At 43.9% G+C, this 24,693-nt stretch overlaps 1 protein-coding gene across 1 annotated transcript in view; it reads left to right on the forward strand.

Moving 5' to 3' along the window:
• Nucleotides 1-24,693, forward strand: part of LOC112254395 (cadherin-4) — a 264,955-nt gene that overhangs the window by 153,520 nt on the left and 86,742 nt on the right. Inside the window, exon 4 of the mRNA XM_024426954.2 lies at nucleotides 23,778-24,004. Within this exon, the coding sequence (XP_024282722.1) occupies nucleotides 23,778-24,004 (227 nt within the window). The remainder of the gene's footprint in view (nucleotides 1-23,777; nucleotides 24,005-24,693) is intronic.

The raw sequence follows: 24,693 nt of genomic DNA on the forward strand, positions 1-24,693 counted from the left end.
CACTATTGTTGCAACCCCTATTACTAGCCTGTTCAACCTCTCTTTCGTATCGTCTGAGATTCCTAAAGATTGGAAAGCTGCCACGGTCATCCCTCTCTTTAACGGGGGAGACTAGACCCAAACTTTTACAGACCTATACAGTATCTATCCTGCCTTTCCTTTCTAAAGTATTCGAAGGCCAACTTAACAAACAGATCACCTTCCATTTCGAATCCCACCATACTTTCTCCACTATGCAATCTGGTTTCAGAGCTGGTCATGGGTGCACCTCAGCCACGCTCAAGGTCCTAAACAATATCATAACCTCCATTGATAAAAGAGAGTACTGTGCAGCCGTCTTCATCGACCTGGCCAAGGCTTTCGACTCTGTCAATCACTGCATTCTTATGGCAGACTCAATAGCCTTGTTTTCTCAAATTACTGTCTCGCCTGGTTCACCAACTACTTCTCAGACAGAGTTCAGTGTGTCAAATAGGAGGGCCTGTTGTTCGGACCTCACGCAGTCTCTATGGGGGTGCCACAGGGTTCAATTCTCAGGCCGACTCTTTTCTCTGTATATATCAATGATGTCGCTCTTGCTACTGGTGATTATCTGATCCACCTCGGAGACGACACCATTCTGTATACTTCGGGCCCTTCTTTGGACACTGTGTTAACAAACCTCCAAACAAGCTTCAATGCAATATAACACTCATTCCGTGGCCTTCAACTGCTCTTAAATGCAAGTAAAAGTAAATGCATGCTCTTCAACCGATCGCTCCCCGCACCCGCCCGTCTGACTAGCATCACTACTCTGGACGTTTCTGACCTAGAATATGTGGACTACAAATACCTAGGTGTCTGGTTAGACTGTAAACTCTCCTTCCAGACTCACATTAAGCATCTCCAATCCAAAATTAAATCTAGAATCGACTTCCTATTTCGCAGAGCCTCCTTCACTCATGTTGCTAAACGTACCCTCGTAAAACTGACTATCCTACCGATCCTTGACTTCGGCGATGTCATTTACAAAATAGCTTCCAACACTCTACTCAGCAAATTGGATGTAGTCTATCACAGTGCCATCTGTTTTGTCACCAAAGCCCCATATACTACCCACCACTGTGAACTGTATGCTCTCGTTGGCTGGCCCTCGCTTAAAACTCGTTGCCAAACCCACTGGCTCCAGGTCATCTATAAGTCTCTGCTAGGTAAAGCCCCGCCTTATCACAGCTCACTGGTCACCATAGCAGCACCCAACCGTAGCACGCAATCCAGCAGGTATATATCACTGGTCATCCCCAAAGCCAACACCTCCTTTGGCCGCCTTTCCTTACAGTTCTCTGCTGCCAATGACCGGAACGAATTGCAAAAATCACTGAAGCTGGAGACTTTAATCTCCCTCACTAACTTTAAGCATCAGCTGTCAGAGCAGCTTACCGATCACTGCACCTGTACACAGCCCATTTGGAAATAGCCCACCCAACTACCTCATCCCCATATTGTTATTTATTTTTGCTCTTTTGCACCAGAGTATCCCTACTTGCACGTCATCATCTGCACATCACTCCAGTGTTCATGCTAAATTGTAATTATTTTGCTCCTATGGCCTATTTATTGCCTTCACCACCCTATTCTTACTACATTTGCACACACTCTATATAGATTTTTCTATTGTGTTATTGACTGTACGTTTTTATGTCCCATGTGTCACTCTGTGTTGTTGTTTTGTCAAACTGCTTTGCTTTATCTTGGCCAGGTTGCAGTTGTAAATGAGAACTTGTTCTCAACTGGCCTACCTGGTTAAATAAAGGTGAACATTTTTTTTGCGTGGAGATGTAGTGTAGGGTTTGATTCAATGACAAAGAATGAGACTTTCAGTGCAGGGGAACCACTTGAAACGTTTCCTGTATGACAGCTGAGTGTCTCCTTAAGTCTCAAGGCTCTGACGGTGACCACAAAGCAACGTGTGTAATGTCTGCTACACAAGAATGTTCAGGTAAAGTATCAGACACATTACTTAGACGGTATACTGCACATAAAGTACCCTTCAAAATTGTACGTTCATTGCGTGCCACCTGGACATTGAGAGCATTCTCCTGGGAATCATTTTGTGAATGTCGACGTTAAATACTGTCCCTTTGAAGTGAGACAGGGTTTGTTTCTTTCTTTACTTTGTTTGCGTCTGTGATAGAGAGGGTTCATTCTTCTGAAGTGTGACATTGCAGGTGCATCTGAAGTGATTGTCACTGTACTGCATATTGCTACTTGTTAGAGCTGGAGGAGCACTCCATGTTGTTTATCTCAGTCTTTCATCCCTCCCTCCCTTAGCATGTAACACCCCCCCCTCTCTTACTTTCTCATTCTTTCCCGTTTCTGTCCATTTTCATTCTCTTTCTGTCATCCTCTAAATTTATTTCATTTTTCTCCTCTCTCTCTCTCTATCCCCCCCTCTCTCTCTCTCTCTCTCTTGTTTTCTCTGTCTCTCTCTCTCTCTCTTGTTTTCTCTGTCTCCCAAAACACTGTAACGTGCCATCCAGCAGGCTCCTGATAGTTTCTTGCATTAATAACGATGACCTATTAACTGACAGTGATGTCTCAGTGGAGAACCACTTGTCAGTAAATTATACATGCTGTCGCTCCCTCTTACCCTGTCAGGGAATGAAAGCAGTGGTGGCAGGCAGGCAGTGTCCCTGTCCCTGACTGGGTTGTCTCTCTCCTGTTAAGGTCACGTTATTGCTTCATTAAAAGGTTATGCTGGAGAAAAAAGCAACAGTGGGAGAAAAGGGACACTGACATTCGTACATATTAGAGGAACATTTCACAGAGCTGGATGTCAATGTGTCTGAGAGGAGAGCTGCTGTCTCCACTGCTGTCTCTACTGCTGTCTCCATTGGCCCAGCAGCATCACCCGTTCCCTTGGCATTTACAGGTATTTTAGTTGCAATTACATTTGAGTGCTCAGTTACTGAATGGGGGGTTTCAGAAAAAACTCCAGTAGTGCACCAGTGCATCTGCATAATGTGCCAGTGTGATTCAACATAAGTGTTTACCAACCCTGAGGTGAGCACGCAACTCTCCAAAATGTTCAGTGGTTTTGATTCCCTTTGAATTAGAACCATTTAATGGGTCTACATCAATGGTTTGTATAATACAGGCCCATAGCACAGACACAACCTCAATTTTACAATTCTCCTCAATGCACTATTTACTTTATTTTGCTTAGCAGAGGTCAACAGCAGTCTCTGTGCCATTCTACATCATATTTCCAGGATAAACAACATCAGCTATCTCTCCAATATTTTTGGGGGGTGATTTCAACAGGCCACCCAAAGCCTTGGTCTGATCTACTGTACTTTACTAGATGCATTCACAGGCTCATTCAATTTACATGCCTAAACCATGTGTATCTACCCCGCAAATACGATGTGCACTGGGGAGACGGGCTAGGAGATGAAGCTCAATGTGTTATTCCAATACTGTGCAAGTAGATTATTTCCACAAATCCGCTGGAGCCTGTTGTATTACAGCACAGAATCCCATTCATATGGGGCTTATGCAGTTTTACACTGGCTTACGTAGTGAAAGTCAATAACAGGGAAGGAGAACATATAGCGCGTACCGTATGGCTTCCCCCATAATGTGACTTAGATAGTCGTTCCAGGACATGTTGCTGTACAGTGCTTAGTGAAAGTCTACACACCCCTCTGCAATTGTACAAATCCTACTCCAAAGTGCAAGAAAAAGTATAGGAAGGTTTTCCAAATTGATGAAAATAAAAAACAAAGAGGTCTTTATAGCGTATGTCTTCACAACCCAGAGTTAAGACTTGGCGGAAGCACCTTTTGGCAGCCATTACAGCTGTGAATCATTCTGAATAAGATTCTACAAGCTTTGCACAACTCTTAGGGCAACATATACTTGAAAATAGTGTATGTTGTATGCTAAAGACACACCAGAATGGCTTTTCCAAGAGGTGATGAGCGTTCCAGAGTGGTCCAGCCTCATTCCTGACTTAAATTTGCCTGAAAATCAGAGACAAGGTTTGAATATTGCTGTCTATCAATGACAAATTTACTGAACTTTAACACATTTTTTGACAAAATCAATTTTGACAAAAACCATGGATAAATGTTGCCCTAAGAGTTGTGCAAAGTTGGTAGAATCTTATTCAAAATGATTGCCAAAGCAGCTTCCAACAAGTATTAACTCTGGGGCGTGAAGAAATGCACAATCAAGACATTATTTATTTATTTTTTGTGGAAAATATTTGTCATTTTTCTTTAACTTTTCAAATGTGGAGTAGATTGTGGTACAGGGTAAATCGGTACAGGGGAAATCTGTTTTGTATTCTCTTTTTAAGTTTGAATTATAAGGCAGCAAAATGTGAAGACTACAAGGGGTGTGTAGACTATCGCTAGCGACTGTATATGGATGTTCTATATACACGGATGTTCTGTAAGTAAACACATACTAAACTTTGTCCTGAACACTTTTGTCCTCAATGATCTGTGGTACAGTGCCTTCGGAAAAGTATTCAGACCCCTTGACTTAAAATAGATTAAATCGTTTTTTCCCCCTCATCAATCTACGCACAATACCGCATTATGACAAAGCAAAAACAACCGCAGACCACGTGTATGGCCTTGGGTGGGCGACTAGTTTGCTGATGTCAACGTTGTGAACAGAGTGCCCCATGATGGGGGTGGGGTTATGGTATGGGCAGGCATACGGACAAACGAACACAATTTCATTTTATTGATGACAATTTGAATGCACAGAAATACCATGACGAGTACCTGAGGCCCATTTCTTTTAAGGTATCTGTGACCAACAGATGCATATCTGTATTCCCAATCATGTGAAAACCATATCATAGGGCCTAATTCATTTATTTAAATTGACTGATTTCCTAATACTGTAACTCAGTAAAATCATTTTAAATGCATCCCTTCACCATGCTGACACTTCCTGGTAATTCAGGCTTCTCTGTGTATTGAACTCCATCACTCTCACCACCTCTGCAGCTACAGCACGCATGGAAGCCATGGATACGAGGCTCCTTTCCACCTCAGTCAAAATGCCACGTCTGCTCTTTTCATCAGAGGAACCTGCATTTTTAATGAGTCCATAACGCCACAGAAAGAAGAGCAGGAATGGTGCTCGGACCTCCAAGTCAATTCCAATATCCCTGTATCTCTCTTTCACACTGTTCTCCTCGTGTCTTCCTCTTTTCCTCCCTCCGCTCCTTTCCTCGTTCACTCTGCAGAAAGTAAAAGAATGAGAAAGAAAGCTAAAACTAAGTCTGTCATGTGTCAGGGATGTTGAGAAATCCTGGGGAACACACAAGTTACGAGGGATTCGTTCTCTTTGTTTGCAAAAGCAAAAACTGGACATAAACTTTCTCTCATGTCTCTGATGCCCTCAGCCAGATATAGACAAGGGGAGAGAGTGTGGAGACTTTGAGGAGTTGACACAGTTAGTCATAGTCTTGCAGTGAGAGGGGGGTAGAAGGGACTGAGGCTCAGCGCTTAAAGGATTGGGGCCTGGCTCTGACAGCTCTCTCCTGCATTCTGACAGCTCTTTGTTTAGGGTCTCACTGGAGGAGCTCCAGGGGTTCACTGTGTTCTCCAATGCTGCTGCAGACACACAAGCCTGCCCTCAGTATACGGCTATGCACTAGCTGTCTCCTTCTCACTCTTGCGTTTGTGCACTCCATGTCTTGATAGATGCGTGAACAACACCGGGTCTGCATGTGTCAGTGTGTGTTTCATCCACTAGGCTGGCTCTGATGCTCTGTGCTGTATATTGGCTTTGAAGCCGCTTCTCTGCAGCCTCCTGATTTTAGAGCTTTGCCCTGCATATTGACTCTGATATATTGTAGCTGTAAACATCATTCTGTCTCTCTCATTTCTCTCTTCCTCTCTTCCACTTTCCTTTTCTCTCGCTCTCTCTGTCTGTCACTCCATCATGTCTCTAATGTCTCTCTCGGTGTCTCTCTCTTTTGCTTTTCCTCTCCATCTCCCTCCCCTCCTTCCTCTCTCTCGCTCCACTGCTGCACTTAAATTTTTTTTTTTTTTTAAAGATGAGCATACATGGAGGCTGCCTCCAGAATTCATATTCAGAGCCTTTCCATCTCTCCATCTCTCCTTCCGCCAGCATTATTCCTCCCCCAGAGCCCTGGCACAGGATTAGAGTTAAATGAGAAATGTATTGTTTCCTTTATTCAGTAAAGTCAAAGAGTAATGGAGTTAATATGTCTTCTTTTGAGGAGGGAGAGCGATTAGGGCCTCTGTTAGGAGAGATGGAATCGCTGCCTTAAAAGACGGAATAAAAATGTCAGTGTGTCTTTAATGACAGTCGACTTGACATTTCCTACCAATCTTTTTCATCGGAAATACTCATCCCGAATGTTTATTATTCTCCTGAGCCCACCAGAGAAAAATGCCTTGTCATTCCACTGTGTGATGCTATAGTGTGCTCTGGTCCCAGTTTTATCATCGTTCTATTGACTGGTTTAGAAAGAGTGGTCCCGTCCTTTCTCCCTATTTCTTTTGTGGTTTAAAACGGTTTATTTATTAACCCTGTGAGGGTCTGAAAAGAGATTTACCAACACGATTTTGATCAAATGAGATTTGGATGAGAAACAGATTGAATATGATAGCAGATATCTAAGACCCTTAGCAGATTCTCCTCTGGGAAAGTGAGACGACTGAGGAGGGAAGTGTGTGTAACCTGAGAAAGGCCAGGCTTGTTGTATTGAGCCCTAACTTATGAGGGTGGTATTATGTCTTTTCACATTTGACAACCTTGCAAATTTCAGTCTCATATAAGCGGGAATTTGCTTAGCCTCCTTAACAGTTACCATGCCAGCACAGCAATCGTGCCTAATGGATTTTCTGTACCCGGTTATTGCTGAACACACAAATAGTTATGGCAGGAACAAAGGCTTTTTTCTTACACAGTGGGGAGTGAAAGTGTAGTTTTACAGAGTTGAGAAGGAAAATGCTACTGTTTACGTTCTCACACACATACATTTTTATAGGGGTCTATTGCTCCATTTCTGAATTAGATTCTGGTTCCAAGCAAATAGGCCACAGTCTTCCAGTCTCTTTGTGAAGCGTATTACGAGTATAGGCAACCCTGATCCTGCCATCTGATTGGATCTGATTTTAAGCAGGTGGGTGGGACTTTATCAATAAAGCCAATGAGTGACTAGCAGGGGTGTATGAAAACTACTAGCTGTGAGACCACAGTGTTTGGCACGAATGCCTTCACAGGAGCCTTCCACTATGATGCCACCTGAATCAACATATCTTTGGATTAGAAGGGATTGTTTCCCCTGGAAGCTCATTTGGTGAGCTCAGTTGATTAGCAGATTCAGATGGGATGTCTGGAGAGATAGGAGAGATTCTGGATAGGAGTTCTGAATACGGCCTTCATTTTGAACCCTCAAAACAAGGCTACTTTTACAGTAAAGCAAAATTAGAGACTTTGCGAGATAGAAGTTGTGTGAATCCACACCCTGACTGCATTTCTTTCCTAAATGTTCTCTCCTTTGAGCTTTTGAAGCGTTCAGAGTTTGAGGTGTGCTGAACAGTGCTGACAAAGCCAAAAGGCTGTGCACTCGGGTGGCTGGATCGATGCAGTACCACGGCGGCATGGCCTGCGGGAACTGCTGCCACCATCCCTCATAACGTACTCTATGTCCTCATCTACCTCTCTGTCAAATCTCGGCCCGATGCAGGAGAAAGATTTATGCATAGCCATTCTACGTGAGACATACTGCAGATGGAGCTGAGGCAGACTTATTGCCTATTGCGATGCTCAATGCTGTACGGTTGTATTTGTTCTTGCAGATGACGGCAGTGGTTTTGGTAACGGTTCAACGTGCATGTTGATATTAAAGCCATGAAACTACAGTAATGAGCATTCTAAGTTCATGACTATGTAGCATCAAGATACAAAGACACCAAGCAATTGCTCAGTATTGGTCGTATGATAGCATAACAAGCATGACCTTCCGAACTTTGACCTGATCCCTTTTGACTTCACCAATCATTTGTAGCTAATATCTATTTTTTTATCAGAAGGTCTATAAAAGTGATTTCTTATCAGTTAATAACAAATACAGAGAGGGAGAGAGAGAGAGACGGGGTAAACATGCACACGTTTGACCTTTTTGAAGGGTTTTCCATACTGCGGTAAGAGTCCAGTGGTGATAAGAATATTGGTTTTGGCGCCATGGCCCAGGGAGACAGGTCTCCTATTCCCAGGCAGGAGATAGCTGACCAGAGGAGCCAAGCCTCTCCTATTGTGCCTGTGCATTTGAAGAAGAAAATAAGCCACACTGCAGACCAGAACACTGAGGGGGAAAACACACACCAGCACACAGGAGTGTATCAGATCATTATGATAATAGACTGGGAGGTGGGTTGGCTCTCATGGGAGAGAAGGGGAAACGGGTTTGGAGGGTAAGGAATGATTGTAGGAGATCATACTCTATTAATGTCACAGGGAAATTGGTTTGCCTCCATAGCCATGACATGCATAATAAAGACATACATAGGAATACATTAAAGACTGTGCTTCCTGTACCGCATTACATTCAGTACCTGGGTCCTAATGCTTTTAAAGCTGGTCTGAGATGTGATATGTGAGCAGCTAAAAGAGTAGTGTAACATTGCATTCCATTGATAACTGTCACTTGAGACACCAAAGTGAACTTCGAAGAGGGCCTTGTCGAAATCCTCTCCTTTCATTATCTCTGTGATCTCAACATTTTCTCAGTGTTTGTCAGAGGGAGAGATCAAACACTCTGAAGAAGATATGTAGAAAGCACGCTGCAAATGTATTAGTCTGGATTTTCTGGAACGGTCCTCATTGACTTCAAAGTAAATTGATGTAAAAAATAAATTCAGATTTTTTTGCTGCGAGTCAAGTACTTTGTATGACAATTTTTTTTGTTAAAATGTCAGTTTACGTGATCAAATAATCTCAGTCTGTTTATACAGACCGAGATTAAGGGTTGTTTAAGGGTAGTTTAGACAGTCAGCTAGTGTTAAGAGTAAAATGGTATGACTCTATTGAATGTTCTTAGATTCATCTAGCCATCACATTAAAAGGGTAGTTTGTGATTTTGGCAGATAACCTCGTGGATTCCATTTGTATGTCTCTGCGTCCAGTCCGGTATAAAAGAAGTTAGAGGTAGTTTTGCAAGATAATGCTAACATCATGCTAGCTGTTCCCATAGACTCCCAGTCATTATGCTAATGCTAGTTAGCAATTGCACTAACGCTACTTAGCAACTTCCTTCAAACTAGCCTTCATTTCTCAGAACAAGAATAGACTGATGAGTTTCAGAAGAAAGTACTCTGTTTCTGGCCATTTTGAGCCTGTAATTGAACCCACAAATGCTGATGCTCCAGATACTCAAATAGTCTAAAGAAGGCCAGTTTTATTGCTTCTTTAATCAGGAAAACAGTTTTCAGCAGTGCTAACATAATTGAAAAAGGGTTTTCTAATGATCAATTAGCCTTTTAAAATGATAACACAACGTGCCATTGGAAAACAGGAGTGATGGTTGCTGCTAATGGGCCTCTGTACGCCTATGTTGATATCCCATAAAAAAATCTGCCATTTCCAGCTACAATAGTCATTTATAACATTAACAATGTCTACACTGTATTTCTGATCAATTTGATGTTATTTAAATGGATAAAAGAAAATTGCTTTCCTTTCAAAAACAAGGACATTTCTATGTGATCCCAAACGTGTATGTTGTTACCTTGTCCCTGGCTGTGACATTGTACATAGCTCTATTTATGTAGTCCATAATCTGATCCATTTCATTCGGTGTTATGTGTGTGCACGTGCATGACTGCATGTCTTTGTCCACTTTAATGTATACACTACAAGGCTGGCTCTGAATGTTAAAAAACCTTTTCATCGGGTGAAGATCAGTCCGCAACGATTCCTGCTTTTACTTGAACAAAGCTTACCGGTTCAATACCACTGGTTAGAGTGTAATTATCCTTATAATGCCAACGTCTGCAACCGGCTTCCAACAATCTATGTCCATATTGTCTCTGTATATTTGCGGTGCCTACATAAGCACATGTAATGGTTGTCAGTAGACTAGGCATCCTGGGGGGGGGGGACCTCTTTGTGTGCCCATTAAAGACTGTACCAGGATCATGAGGATAATAATGATACACTGAATCAATGGGGTGACATGTATTGTGAGCATCTCGATGGGAACTCCAAATGACAAAAGGGACGTGTGAATCGCAGGGAAATATTACTTTGGCATTCATTTGCGCAAGTGTCACTTTCCTCCACTGACCCGATGCTCTTCCGCTGGGAGAGAGTGACACAATGCAAATTGAGTCCGCTTGATGTAATATAACATCAGTTACTTCCTTAAGACACAGAAACATACAATGGGGACAGTTGTAGATAGATGTCAACGACAAGTAGTCAATTTGCTGTCGGTGACTTCAGGTGGCCTTGATCTCCTTGAATGCAGAATACAAACGACTGTCTCTCCTCGTCCAGTCCAGAGCAAGGGGTTTCAGACAAATAGTTGGCCCGTGTCTATGGGTTGCCCTGGGGAACCAGAGTGGAGGATTAGAGCATAATGGATGAGAGTGAGGGATAATGAAGGAGATCCGTCTTAAGTCTAATCACTGGTTTAAGGAGACATGATCTGGTCAGAGAGAGAGAGAGAGAGAGAGAGAGAGAGAGGGCTGTCTGCCTGGTCTGATTACTCACAGCCAGTCACTATTCATCAGATACTGCGCAGGTACTGTACATCGTAACATTGATACCCACTACCCAGTAGATATTCTACAGCTCAACATAGGAACCCACTTCCTAGTACATACTGTAGGTGCTCAGATATTCATCCAACATCAATATTGTCAGGGGTTAGTGTTGCTGAGGACATAGTCCCAACCATGGCATTGCAATCTTCTATTGCGGTTCAGTATGCGCCACCTGTATGTTGCTCTTGTTCCTAGATTTATGCACCACCGTAGTTGCACACATCATGATTCATCGGTTATTTATTTATTCATTTCCTCTCTACATTATTTGCCTTTCATTTTAATATGTTCTTCAATGAATACAGACATTTTTGTTTCTGTCTCAGTGGGTATTTGTGATGCTAATTAGGCTAATTGTACAAAATCAAATCAAGATGCTGAACACGTCAGCTAAACAATCACCAGGGATGTCTGGGAACACGTCCTGCTAATAATCAGAGACTGGGAAAAGGCTGTTGGGTTTCGGGGAGAGGAGGGGTTAGAGAGGGTTAAGCACTATGGTAGTAAGAGAGGGATGCAGAGCAGGAGAGAGGGAGGGAAAGAGAGAAAATGAAAGAGACACACAGCGATGCTGATTACCTTCTAAAGACAGTTCCAGTTCCCCCGAGGGAGGGAGAAGAGACCATTTTTAGGCTTCTAGTATTTATTAAGCCTGCCTCCAGGGTAATCAGGATTGGCAAAAAAAAATACCCATTGGAGGAGGACTAGACAATAACACCATAGACTTGCCAGTCTGTGCTGATGTCTTCCTGATGTCTTCCTTCATGCACATTGGCCAACATCTTTATAACCAATAAGGAAAGTTAAATGCTGATGGTACCTTTCTGTACACTGTATCTACATCTTACATTTAGAAAGGTGGCATCACGTTGGTGGCTGTTTGCACTACAGATAAAAAGTTGATTATCTGCAAATGTATCTCAGTTCCTCTCTCTGATTCCCCTGATCCCCCTCCCCCCCGGTCTGTTCCTAGTGTATATGTGGCTCTCTGTAAATTGCCCCATGCTGTGGTCATAGCATGTAGCTGATGGCTATGTGATATTATTATATTGTACTTTGAGATAACAGACGGTGTGATGTGCTGTGTCTTCTTAAGGAAGATATTGCTCTGATAAAGCACTTCTCTGTGCCGCTGAATTGAAGGGGACGCCTTGGAGGCAAGTTCTGTTGAGTGGGAGTCAGATGAAAGGAATAAAAGAGCAGATCTGTTTGTCCGGTATGCACCGTGTCAGAGGGGAATGCATGTCTTAAGATAGCATTTTAAAGGGACTCTCAGTCCAATTAGGGCAGCTCTTTCCGTTGGTTACTTCCCTAATGCAAATACGATGCCAAATTCACTTGACACAGACTGAGACTAGGGTGGAGTTTGTAAAACAGTGTTCAGTTATTTCTAGTGTTAATTCTCAGTTGTGATGCTCAGTCTGACCGGAGAGCTATACGAGCCTCACGAATTTAGATCATTCTTGGATGTAGGATCCGGTGGGTGCAGGTTAATATTGTCATCATGTTCGTTAGGGACTTGGGGGAGGGGGGGGGGATACTGTGCATCTATTTTCTTAAGATTCCCTTCTGGTTCTATCTTAATTGGACCATAAATACCACAGAATGGGATTGATAAACGGTGTGTGTATTTTCAGCAGGTTGGGGTCCGGTTCAAGTTGGATTTTGCAGTGCTTGAAGTTGGTCCAGGCAGAGGTAGATCATTCTTTTGAATTGTCGGGCTGGGTGTGGGGCATCAGTAGTTCTTAGCATAACCTTGAAGATGTCACTAATGCACCTGATGGATAGTGTGTGTTTGGGCCCAGGAGACACACACTGACGCCCCCTAGCTGTGGATGGCTCATAAGAGACAACACATACATACACACACACACACAAACACACACACACACACACACACACACACACACACAATCACACACTCAGAAAGCTCCCTGGGCTGAATGGAGGTGTATAAATCACATTGACGCTTCGCACTGTGATCTGTGACCCAGTCTTTTAATTGCATCCGTTCTGCCTTCCTCCCATACTCATTCTTTACCTCGTTCCTCGGGTTTCGTCCAGCCGTACCCATGAGAAGCTCTAATGCAGAGATAAGAGAGGAGACGAGATCTGTGGACCTTTACCACTCTGCCCGCGGGCCCGGTGAAGACGCCTCCTGATAGGCCGTCAGCACAGACTGAACGGACTCTGCTGAAAACGCACTTTGATTAATGACACGGTCTGTGTCCACTCAGGCACTGTGTCACTCCTGACACTCAGTATGGTGACACAATCATTTTGGTGCCTTCATAAAACATAGAGCACTCTGGAATCTTGCCAATATGAATAACATGTTCGATTGGAAAATCCAAGATGATTGTGAGCAATATGGGATATGATCTCAGTCAGATGCTTTAAACTTTCTGTCTGCTCTCTACATTCCATTTCTGTTAAAGGTGCTGTTGACAGGAAGTCCTGTACATCTGTATATCACATACTGTACATCTCCTATAACAATAGCGCACTCAAGCATACACACACATAAATATACACACATATATACATACATATACACACATATACATACATACAGTGGGGCAAAAAAGTATTTAGTCAGCCACCAATTGTGCAAGTTCTCCCACTTAAAAAGATGAGAGAGGCCTGTAATTTTCATCATAGGTACACTTCAACTTTGACAGACAAAATGAGGAAAAAAAATCCAGGAAATCACATTATAGGATTTTTAATGAATTTATTTGAAAATTATGGTGGAAAATAAGTATTTGGTCAATAACAAAAGTTTATCTCAATACTTTGTTGTATACCCTTTGTTGGCAATGACAGAGGTCAAACCTTTTCTGTAAGTCTTCACAAGGTTTTCACACACTGTTGCTGGTATTTTGGCCCATTCCTCCATGCAGATCTCCTCTAGAGCAGTGATTTTTTGGGGGCTGTTGCTGGGCAACACAGACTTTCAACTCCCTCCAAAGATTTTCTATGGGGTTGAGATCTGGAGACTGGCTAGGCCACTCCAGGACCTTGAAATGCTTCTTACGAAGCCACTCCTTCTTTTCCCGGGCGGTGTGTTTGGGGTCATTGTCATGCTGAAAGACCCAGCCACGTTTCATCTTCAACGCCCTTGCTGATGGAAGGAGGTTTTCACTCAAAATCTCATGATACATGGCCCCATTCATTCTTTCCTTTACACGGATCAGTCGTCCTGGTCCCTTTGCATAAAAACAGCCCCAAAGCATGATGTTTCCACCCCCATGCTTCACAGTAGGTATGGTGTTCTTTGGATGCAACTCAGCATTCTTTGTCCTCCAAACATGACGAGTTGAGTTTTTACCAAAAAGTTTTATTTTGGTTTCATCTGACCATATGACATTCTCCCAATCTTCTTCTGGATCATCCAAATGCTCTCTAGCAAACTTCAGACGGGCCTGGACATGTACTGGCTTAATCAGGGGGACACGTCTGGCACTGCAGGATTTGAGTCCCTGGCGGCGTAGTGTGTTACTGATGGTAGGCTTTGTTACTTTGGTCCCAGCTCTCTGCGGGTCATTCACTAGCTCCCCCCGTGTGGTTCTGGGATTTTTGCTCACCGTTCTTGTGATCATTTTGACCCCACGGGGTGAGATCTTGCGTGGAGCCCCAGATCGAGGGAGATTGTCAGTGGTCTTGTATGTCTTCCATTTCCTAATAATTGCTCCCACAGTTGATTTCTTCAAACCAAGCTGCTTACCTATTGCAGATTCAGTCTTCCCAGCCTGGTGCAGGTCTACAATTTGGTTTCTGGTGTCCTTTGACAGCTCTTTGGTCTTGGCCATAGTGGAGTTTGGAGTGTGACTGTTTGAGGTTGTGGACAGGTGTCTTTTATACTGATAACAAGTTCAAACAGGTGCCATTAATACAGGTAACGAGTGGAGGACAGAGGAACCTCTTAAAGAAGAAGTTACAGGTCTGTGAGAGCCAGAAATCTTGCTTGTTTGTAGGTGACCAAATACTTATTTTCCACCATAATTTGCTAATTAATTAATTAAAAATCCTATAATGTGATTTTCTGGATTTTTTTTCTCATTTTCTCTGTCATAGTTGAAGTGTACCTATGAAGAAAATTACAGGCCTCTCTCATCTTTTTAAGTGGGAGAACTTGCACAATTGGTGGCTGACTAAATACTTTTTTCCCCCCAATGTACGTACATACATGCATACATGCATACATGCATACATACATACATACATACATACATACATACATACATACATACATACATACATACATACATACATACATACATACATACACACACATATCAGCTTGCCAATGCTCTTGAGTCACAGATGGTTCCCTTGTCATGGGCAGAGCTGTCAGAGGGGGAATGTGTGAGCTTTTAATTAAGCAATAGGGAACGAGAGGCAGAGGAATTTATTTCATTTCCTAAGGCGATGCAAAACACTTTGAGAAAAGTCACATTGCAAAGGTACCTGCAGTGCCTTAACACAGCAGCATGTAAATGGAAGGGATTTAACCTCCCCCTTTAGCACAATACATCATTCTGATCAAAGTAGATTCAGATGGATTCAACTCTGGTGGGTTGTAAGAAGGGAGGCGAAGGATTTAGAAACGTCATTTCATGAGATGCATTCGTCAGGATGCACCAACTCTGCCATCAAACACAGCGCCAAACACTGCAGAAGGACAGATGGATATGTTGTGTCTCCAGCCATGCACTTTCCCTCTTCAAGTCTGACCATACTAAGTGCTGTAACTCCAACACAAGCCTTATGGTGTTAACTTGCAACTCCGCCCTCCCAGTCCAACAAAACCAACTACTGTTAATGTGTCACATTGGTCACAGTGTGTCGGATTTATCACCAGGCCCTGTGTTGTTCTCCTTCTCCTCTTCTCAGCCAGTCAAACACTGTTATTTGCAAATTTAGTGGGAGGCGCTGATTGGCCTGTTGGGTTGAAGGAAGCGGCAGGGTGGCAGGCAAAATGTTTACTTAGCTCCGCTCCACCACCGAGATAAACACAGCCCAAACAAAGGAACACAAGGCTGGATCCGAGGCTTTTCTCAGGCCTTCTCTATAACCCGCAGACACCAGAACATGCCATGGTTGGCTCAACTAGGCCTGTAACCTGGGACTACCGCCTGGCTGCAGCATCACGCTGGTCTCACCCTGCTTCCTGTGTGACCCTGGTTTCCCATCTAACATCTGAAGGACTGGGAGGCACAGGAAGGATCCTGTTACATCTCTGGGATAAGATGCCCTCTAGTCCATTGCGATGGAAAGGGACCTATTTGTGTGTTAGTGGTTGGGTGTGAACTGTGAAGAGAGAATCTAACGTAGCTGCCGTTTGTGGCTGGCTGATGCCTTTGTCCTGCCAGCCTGTTTGCATTAAAGCATGTCTGAGCGGCAGTGACAGTCAGTCAGTCTGTCGGGGAAAGGAGAGGAGGCTGGGGGGATGTGGGGTTAATTATGTAGGCGAGGGATAGGAAAGGGAGATGTGGCTAAGAGAAGGGAATGGGAGAGGAGAATAAAGCGAGGGAGGGGATAGCAGAATGCAGCAGAGTGGATGAGGGAGAGGGAGGACAGGGAAGGTTGTGTTGAGGTGAAAACAAACACACAACAGCAGCCTGAGCAGTGTTAGCACCTGCCACTAATATTATGTATGTCTAATATTATGTACGTCTAATATTATGTACATCTATTATGTACATATATTATGTACGTCTAATATTATGTACATCTATTATGTACATCTAATATTATGAACGTCTAATATTATGTACAGTGGGGCAAAAAAGTATTTAGTCAGCCACCAATTGTCTAAGTTCTCCCACTTCAAAAGATGAGAGAGGCCTGTAAATGTTCATCATACGTACACTTCAACTATGACAGACAAAATGAGGGAAAAAAATCCAGAAAATCACATTGTAGGATTTTTAATGAATTTATTTGCAAATTATGGTGGAAAATAAGTATTTGGTCAAAAAGAAAAGTTTATCTCAATACTTTGTCATATACCCTTTGTTGGCAATGACAGAGGTCAAACGTTTTCTGTAAGTCTTCACAAGGTTTTCACACACTGTTGCTGGTATTTTGGCCCATTCCTCCATGCAGATCTCCTTTAGAGCAGTGATGTTTTGGGGCTGTTGCTGGGCAACACGGACTTTCAACTTCCTCCAAAGATTTTCTATGGGATTGAGATCTGGAGACTGGCTAGGCCACTCCAGGACCTTGACATGCTTCTTACGAAGCCACTCCTTCTTTGCCCGGGCGGTGTGTTTGGGATCATTGTCATGCTGAAAGACCCAGCCACGTTTCAATGCCCTTGCTGATGGAAGGAGGTTTTCACTCAAAATCTCACGATACATGGCCCCATTCATTCTTTCCTTTACACGGATCAGTCGTCCTGGTCCCTTTGCATAAAAACAGCCCCAAAGCAAGATGTTTCCACCCCCATGCTTCACAGTAGGTATGGTGTTCTTTGGATGCAACTCAGCATTCTTTGTCCTCCAAACACGACGAGTTCAGTTTTTACCAAAAAGTTATATTTTGGTTTCATCTGACCATATGACATTCTCCCAATCTTCTTCTGGATCATCCAAATGCTCTCTAGCAAACTTCAGACGGGCCTGGACATGTACTGGCTTAATCAGGGGGACACGTCTGGCACTGCAGGATTTGAGTCCCTGGCGGCGTAGTGTGTTACTGATGATAGGCTTTGTTATTTTGGTCCCAGCTCTCTGCAGGTCATTCACTAGGTCCCCCCGTGTGGTTCTGGGATTTTTGCTCACCGTTCTTGTGATCATTTTGACCCCACGGGGTGAGATCTTGCGTGGAGCCCCAGATCGAGGGAGATTATCAGTGGTCTTGTATGTCTTTCATTTCCTAATAATTGCTCCCACAGTTGATTTCTTCAAACCAAGCTAATTACCTATTGCAGATTCAGTCTTCCCAGCCTGGCGCAGGTCTACAATTTTGTTTCTGGTGTCCTTTGACAGCTCTTTGGTCTTGGCCATAGTGGAGTTTGGAGTGTGACTGTTTGAGGTTGTGGACAGGTGTCTTTTATACTGATAACAAGTTCAAACAGGTGCCATTAATACAGGTAACGAGTGGAGGACAGAGGAGCCTCTTAAAGAAGAAGTTACAGGTCTGTGAGAGCCAGAAATCTTGCTTGTTTGTAGGTGACCAAATACTTATTTTCCACCATAATTTGCAAATAAATTAATTAAAAATCCTACAATGTGAATTTCTGGATTTTTTTCTCATTCTGTCTGTCATAGTCATAGTTGTACCTATGATGAAAAATACAGGCCTCTCTCATCTTTTTAAGTGGGAGAACTTGCACAATTGGTGGCTGACTAAATACTTTTTGCCCCACTGTACATCTATTATGGACATCTAATATTATGTACGTATAATATTATGTATGTCTAATATTATGTACATCTAATATTATGTACATCTAATATTATGTAAGTCTGATATTCCATACGGGGGCAGTTTTGTGACCCCCAGTGTGCTGTGGATATATACTGCCATTCAAAATAAATGTCCTTGTTTTTGAAAGAAAAACACATTTTTTTTGTCCTTTAAAATAACATCAAATTGATCAGAAATACAGTGTAGACATTGTTAATTTTGTAATTCACTATTGTAGCTTTAAATTGCAGATTGTTAATGGAATATCTACATACCTGTATGCCAGCAGCATACCACCCTGCATACTACTGCTGGCTTGTTTCTGAAGCTAAGCAGGGTTGGTACTGGTCAGTTCCTGGATGGGAGACCAGATGCTGCTGGAAGTGGTGTTGGACAGCCAGTAGGAGGCACTCTTTCCTCTGGTCTAAAAAAATATCCTAATTCCCCAGGGCATTGATTGGGGATACTGCCCTGTGTAGGGTGGGATGATAAACGGGTGTCCTGACTCCATGAGGTCATTAAAGATCCCATGGCACTTATTGTAAGAGTAGGGGTGTTAACCCAGGTGTCCTGGCTGAATTCCCTATGTGGCCCTGCATTTCTAAGAACAAGAATAGACTGATGAGTTTCAGAAGAAAGTTATTTGTTTCTGGCCATTTCGAGCCTGTAATCAAACCTAAAAATGCTGGTGCTCCAGATACTCAAATAGTCCAAAGAAGGCCAGTTTTATTGCTTCTTTAATCAGGACAACAGTTTTTAGCTGTGCTAACAGAATCGCAAAAGGGTTTTCTAATGATCAATTAGCCTTTTTAAATTTTGAACTTGGATTAGCTAACACAACGTGCCATTGGAACACAGGAGTGATGGTTGCTGTTAATGGGCCTCTGTACGCCTATGTAGATTTTCTATTAAAAATCATCTGTTTCCAGCTACAACGTTAACAATGTCTACACTGTACTTCAGATCAATTTGATGTTATTTTAATGGACAAAAAAATGTCATTGTCTTTGAAAAACAAGGACATTTCTAAGTGACCCCAAACCTTTGAAAGGTAGTGTATATCAGGTAGTGCATAACAGCGTTTCAGTGTGGTACAGAACGGATCGCTCCGCCGAGCGTGACTGCCATTGTCAGTGGTGACAGACTACTCCGGAGGTCAGAGGGGTTTGGGGGGGGTCACGGCTGCCTGCGCCCTCTGTCCTGTCCTGCCGTTGTGACACGCTGGCCGCTCTGTCTGTCGGACAGAATGTTCAGTGCCGGTACACACACACCCTGAGCATCAGAGCAGAATGGCCCCCGCAGCACCAGCCCTCCATACCCTGCCAAACATCCTAGTCTATGTGAAGACACACACACACACACACACACACACAAACATAAATGCTGTACTGTACCCAGGAGTTATACTTGGCTCAAACCCAATGAACCTCTACACATACACACATGTGCGTGCGAACACGTCCCAATCTGAGCAGACCTTGGCTCAATAGCCCTAAAGGCCCTGCTCCATCAACCCGAGCCAAACGTAGCCAGTGCAGGTGGAGCCTGTCAAGTGTGATGTGACTGGTGCAGACTTGGACATACACCATGATGTCTACCGGGGCTTAGCGGAGCAGCAACCATGGCGATGCCCTTCGTCCTCAGATGCATACTGTACTGTACATGTCATACTGATAGAGAAGAACAACCCTGACAGCAGCCAGCTGGGAACACACTGAGATCAACATCAAAGCACCAGGTGCATACAGTAGGCCCTACATACTGAGATAACCGAGCCCTGCAGAATGGGCAGACATGGACTATGGTATATCTCATCTCGTTGGCTTTTATGCTGTTGTATAGGTTCCACACAGTGAGTTCATGCCCCTCAGCTTCTGGCTAAGTCATCCTCCCTCTTTAATCAGATTAACAGTGTGCGTGATGAAGTGGGGCCGGAGGCAGCATTGATTAAACCTGAGGGACGGCAGGGTTTTAATAAAGGCAGCTCCGATCTCTGGAGAGCATGGGGTTCACTGACCTTCAGGGACGTCTGCTGAGAAAACAAACACTTGAGTCCTGTCTTCATTCATTCTGAACGTGAACGCTCTGAAAGGTTTTAAAGCACACCTGGCAGCAGCTCAATTCACACCTTGGCTAGGCCAGCCGCAGATGCTTTTGCCTCTCATGCACCAACTCTCCCCCCTCCACTCTCTCCCCCTCCTCTCTCTTTCTCTCTCTCTCTCTCTCTCTCTCTCTCTCTCTCCCTCCTATTTCTCTCTACCCTCCTCTCTATCTCTCTCTACCCTCCTCTCTATCTATCTCTCTCTCTCCCCTCCTTTTTCTCTCTCTCCCCCTCCTCACTCTCCCCATCTCTCTCTCTCTTTCTCTCTCTTTCTCCACTCCTCCCTCTCTCTTTCCCTCTCTCTCTCCAATCCACTCGCTCTCTCTCTGTCTCTCTCTTTCTCTCCCCCATCCTCACTTTCCCCACCCCTCTCTCTCCACTCCTCTCGCTCTCGCTCTCTCTCTTTCTCTCCCCCTCCTCACTTTCACCATCCTCTCTCTCCACTCCTCTCGCTCTCTCGCTCTCTTTCTCTCCCCCTCCTCACTTTCCCCATCCTCTCTCTCCACTCCTCTCTCTCTCTCTCTGTCTCCCTCTTTTCTCCCCCTCCTCACTTTCACCATCCTCTCGCTCTCTCTCTCTCTGTCTCTCTCTTCCTCTCCCCCCCTCCTCACTTTCACCATACTCTCGCTCTCTCTCTCTCTGTCTCTCTCTCTTCCTCTCCCCCCCTCCCCACTTTCACCATCCTCTCTCTCCACTCCTCTCTCTCTCTGTCTCTCTCTTTCTCTCCCCCTCCTCACTTTCCCCATCCTCTCTATCCACTCCTCTCTCTCTCTGTCTCTCTCTTTCTCTCCCCCTCCTCACTTTCCCCATCATCTCTCTCCATTCCTCTCTCTCCTCCTCCTTCTCTCTCTCTCTCCCACTCTCAAGCTCACATTTCTCACTGTTTTATTTCTGTCTCTCATCATCCTTGTATCTCTTATTTTCCCCCACAGCTTGATGTATTAGTAAATCAGCACTGTCTCCACTATGGCGTGATGGCGTGAGGCGCATTGGTGGTTATTCCATTGTATCTGACTGTGTTCCAGATCTGTTACACTGTACCTGGATTATTTCCGTCACAGTTGAATGGATGGTATTTGTAGCGGTCCCTGTTAACTGGATGTGTCAGTAAACACAGCGTGTCCCCTCCTCTCTGGTATGTCAGCAGGTGGGCAGAGAGCTGGCCCAGTGCCCTCCGAGACCAAGCCTGCCTGTCACAACGACACGCCACAGCGCCACCGCCAAGGCCATGCGTGTGTTCCCATGCCAACCACCCCGCTGTCACAGGGGCACAGGGCCACGGGTACAGACGTGCCCTCAGAACCCTGTGCCTTTCTTATGCTAACACACACACACACAGCCTCAGAACACACACCCCTACAGTGAGCCCCCCAAGTCACACGCCACAAGAAACTCGCTTAAATGACAACATTTAGTCTGTTCTGTTTAAGCACATTGCAGCCATTGGCACAATACAGCCTGTTCTTTGCTGTGGCACCAAACTGGTTGTTTTTTCACATAGAACCATGTTGTTTTTGTGTTACTGCAAACTGTGAGACGTTGCTCATGACTGATCTTACATTTGAAACCTCAAAATAGTGAAGGAGTGAACAGTTAATCATTTCTTGGTTGGATGTGAATTTCTCCACATGGAAGAGACTTGCTGTGCTCTGCAGAGCTTCCTTCCAGGGTAGAGAAGGTGGATTGTGTTTGTCTGTTGCTGTAAGATTGATGCACACATCCATTACACGTACAATTACTCTCCGGGCGAAGTCGCAGCCTAATTTGTGTGATGGGTGCCTGCAGTTGTTGAAAATATTTTGTGTTGTATTAGTCTGTTGTTTGGTGCATCTTTTGACAGGAAGCTGGGCGATAAATTGGATAGATGGCTTGATAAAAAGCTTGTTGTGCAGAATTCTTCACGGTGGATTTCGAAAAATGACATCTCCCCGGCTCATAACAGACGATTTGTTCCCAGGGTGATTTATGAAATCAATGTGTCTTGTTATCAGCAGCAGGAGTGTGACTGAGAGATAAGATCGGCGCACAGCCTTTTTAAACAGAGGGAGAAGGGGATGGAAGCTGGGTGCACCCTGTGGGTGTGCGTGCGCGTGTGTATATATCTTTTCTATATGATAACTTGAGATAATCCTGCAACAGCGCAGCACTAGGACTGAGTAAGGAAAAACAACAGAAAATGAAATGTCTAAATTGATTCATCCAGAGTCCACCGTTTCTAGAATGCTGCTTATTGTCCCCAACAATGTGCAGACATCATAATGATCATAAAAGCCATTCCACCACGAATAATGTTACGGGAGTAAATAAAGACAACCAGTTATTTGGCCCAACAGTAGTTACAAGTCAGAGCCTGGTTAACCTTGGTGATTTACAGACACTTAAATCCCCTTCTTAAGACCTTGTTATTGCATTTATTATGTGTGTATGTGTGCATGTCTTTTCTGTTGGTGTTGTATCAGTTACTTCGGCAGCGTTCACACCTCCATTCTCAGACAAAGTGCTACAGATTGGTCATACCATATGACGAATGCTGCTGTGAGACCCAGTTTATTTTCCTGCTTGCCTCTTATCCCTCTCTGGGCTCCACTAAACAGGCCTGGGCTCTAGAAGCATCCCTCAGGTGTCCGTGATGGCACCATCTGCTAACTAGAGATGCCTAGACATTTATCAGTGGCACGGCCACAGGAGAGAATGTTTTCATACCCTCCGTCTCTGACAAGCCACTACCTACATGACTCACTCTGTTGGGACACTTGGCGATGACAGAATGCTTCAGCACTCAATTCTGGAGGTGGCATATGCCAAGTCCGTGTGAGCAGCAGCAAGATGTTGAAAAGTAAAAATACTTGACATTAATGTCTGAGTGTTTTGCCTGAAATTCTCAAATCTAAAATAAAGTATAAAAGCTTTGATTATTCCTCTGAATGAAAAGATAAGGTATTGATAGTGAATGTTCAGTCAGTTCAGCTTTGGAGTTTTCCCTCAGATTTGATGTGGTTGAGCTGGCAACTTGATGTTATCTGTCATTGCAGTGTCTATATCAAAGTGCTCCACCCCTTCTCTCTCTCTCTCTCGAAATCAGTGGAGGCTGGCGGGAGGAGCTATTGCTCATTGTAATTGCTTGAATGGGGAAACTTGACTGAGAAAGACAAAGCGCTTCAGAGTGTGCTGCACTAATTTGACATAGCTTCCATGTACCCCTGTCTCTCCTCAAAAACGCAAGGAAATAAGGATTTGTTTCATACATCTATTTTGGTTTCGATGGAGATTAAAAATTGCCTTCACCTCAGAAGACAAGATGAGGAGAGATGTGTCTTTAGGGAGGTGGAAAAGCTATGCCAGTATTTCACAGCAGTCACGTCACCAGATTTGTCACCTCATCCTCTCTCTTTTATCCCTACCTCCCTCCCTCTCTCTCTCGCTCCCTCTCTGTCTGTCTCTCTGTGTCTCTCTAGTGAAGTTTGACGACTGTCAGCACAGCAAGTCTGTGGACTTCGAGAGCAGCGACCCTAACTTCAGTGTGCGTCCTGACGGCTCGGTGTACGCTGAGCAGGAGGTGGCCAACCTGTCTGATCCAGTCCAGTTCATGGTGACCGCCCGCGGAGGTCATGACCCTCATATCTGGGAGACCACGGTCAAGCTGGCCTTGGCTGGCCACCCGCCTTCTGTTCCTGTGAGTCAGGTAAACATATATACACTGCTAAAGCCTTAGGTATAGACACACCAACACACCCCTGCTACTGACAGACTGTACTGAACCTCAGTTGTACAATTGCATGGAGACGCGTACATTATTTATACACTTGGAAAACCTCTAGCCTCTCAGGTAAGATCAGTTTTCAATGATCCTCAAGTACATTATATAAAACCACATTTCAGGTTCTGCTTTTCAATATCATTAACAAACATTGCTTTTCAAATAAGATGTTGAATAGTGGGAGGCTTAATGCTCCCTCCAGGTCATGCTTTTAATCATAGAAAACGTCCAAGAATTGTGTAAAGCAATTGCAGAGCTGGGATTAAAATTCTGCCCACTCCTCCCAGCACAATAATGGAGGGCATGAAATAATTGACATTGATTGAGCTAATGTTCCACTCTGAGGGAGGCATGCAGGAACCAGGTGATGTGCTAACAGCACTTTGTAATTATGTTCCCACGTCGTGGGAGCAAGAGAGATTCAATAATAGAACAAGAAATAATTATGTTTGAGCAATCAAATGAAAATGTGAAAACCAGTTACATGTTTTAAATTGATACATTTTTGTTGGAAATCGCTTACAACTTATGCTAGGTACTTTCCGGACACTTTTCTTTCCGGCAGCAGTGTGTAATTTTGGTCAGCAGGTGATTCCGAAGTGGAAAATTGCTGT

This window comes from Oncorhynchus tshawytscha, linkage group LG07 (assembly GCF_018296145.1).
Source record: "Oncorhynchus tshawytscha isolate Ot180627B linkage group LG07, Otsh_v2.0, whole genome shotgun sequence".
Classification (NCBI taxonomy): domain Eukaryota; kingdom Metazoa; phylum Chordata; class Actinopteri; order Salmoniformes; family Salmonidae; genus Oncorhynchus; species Oncorhynchus tshawytscha.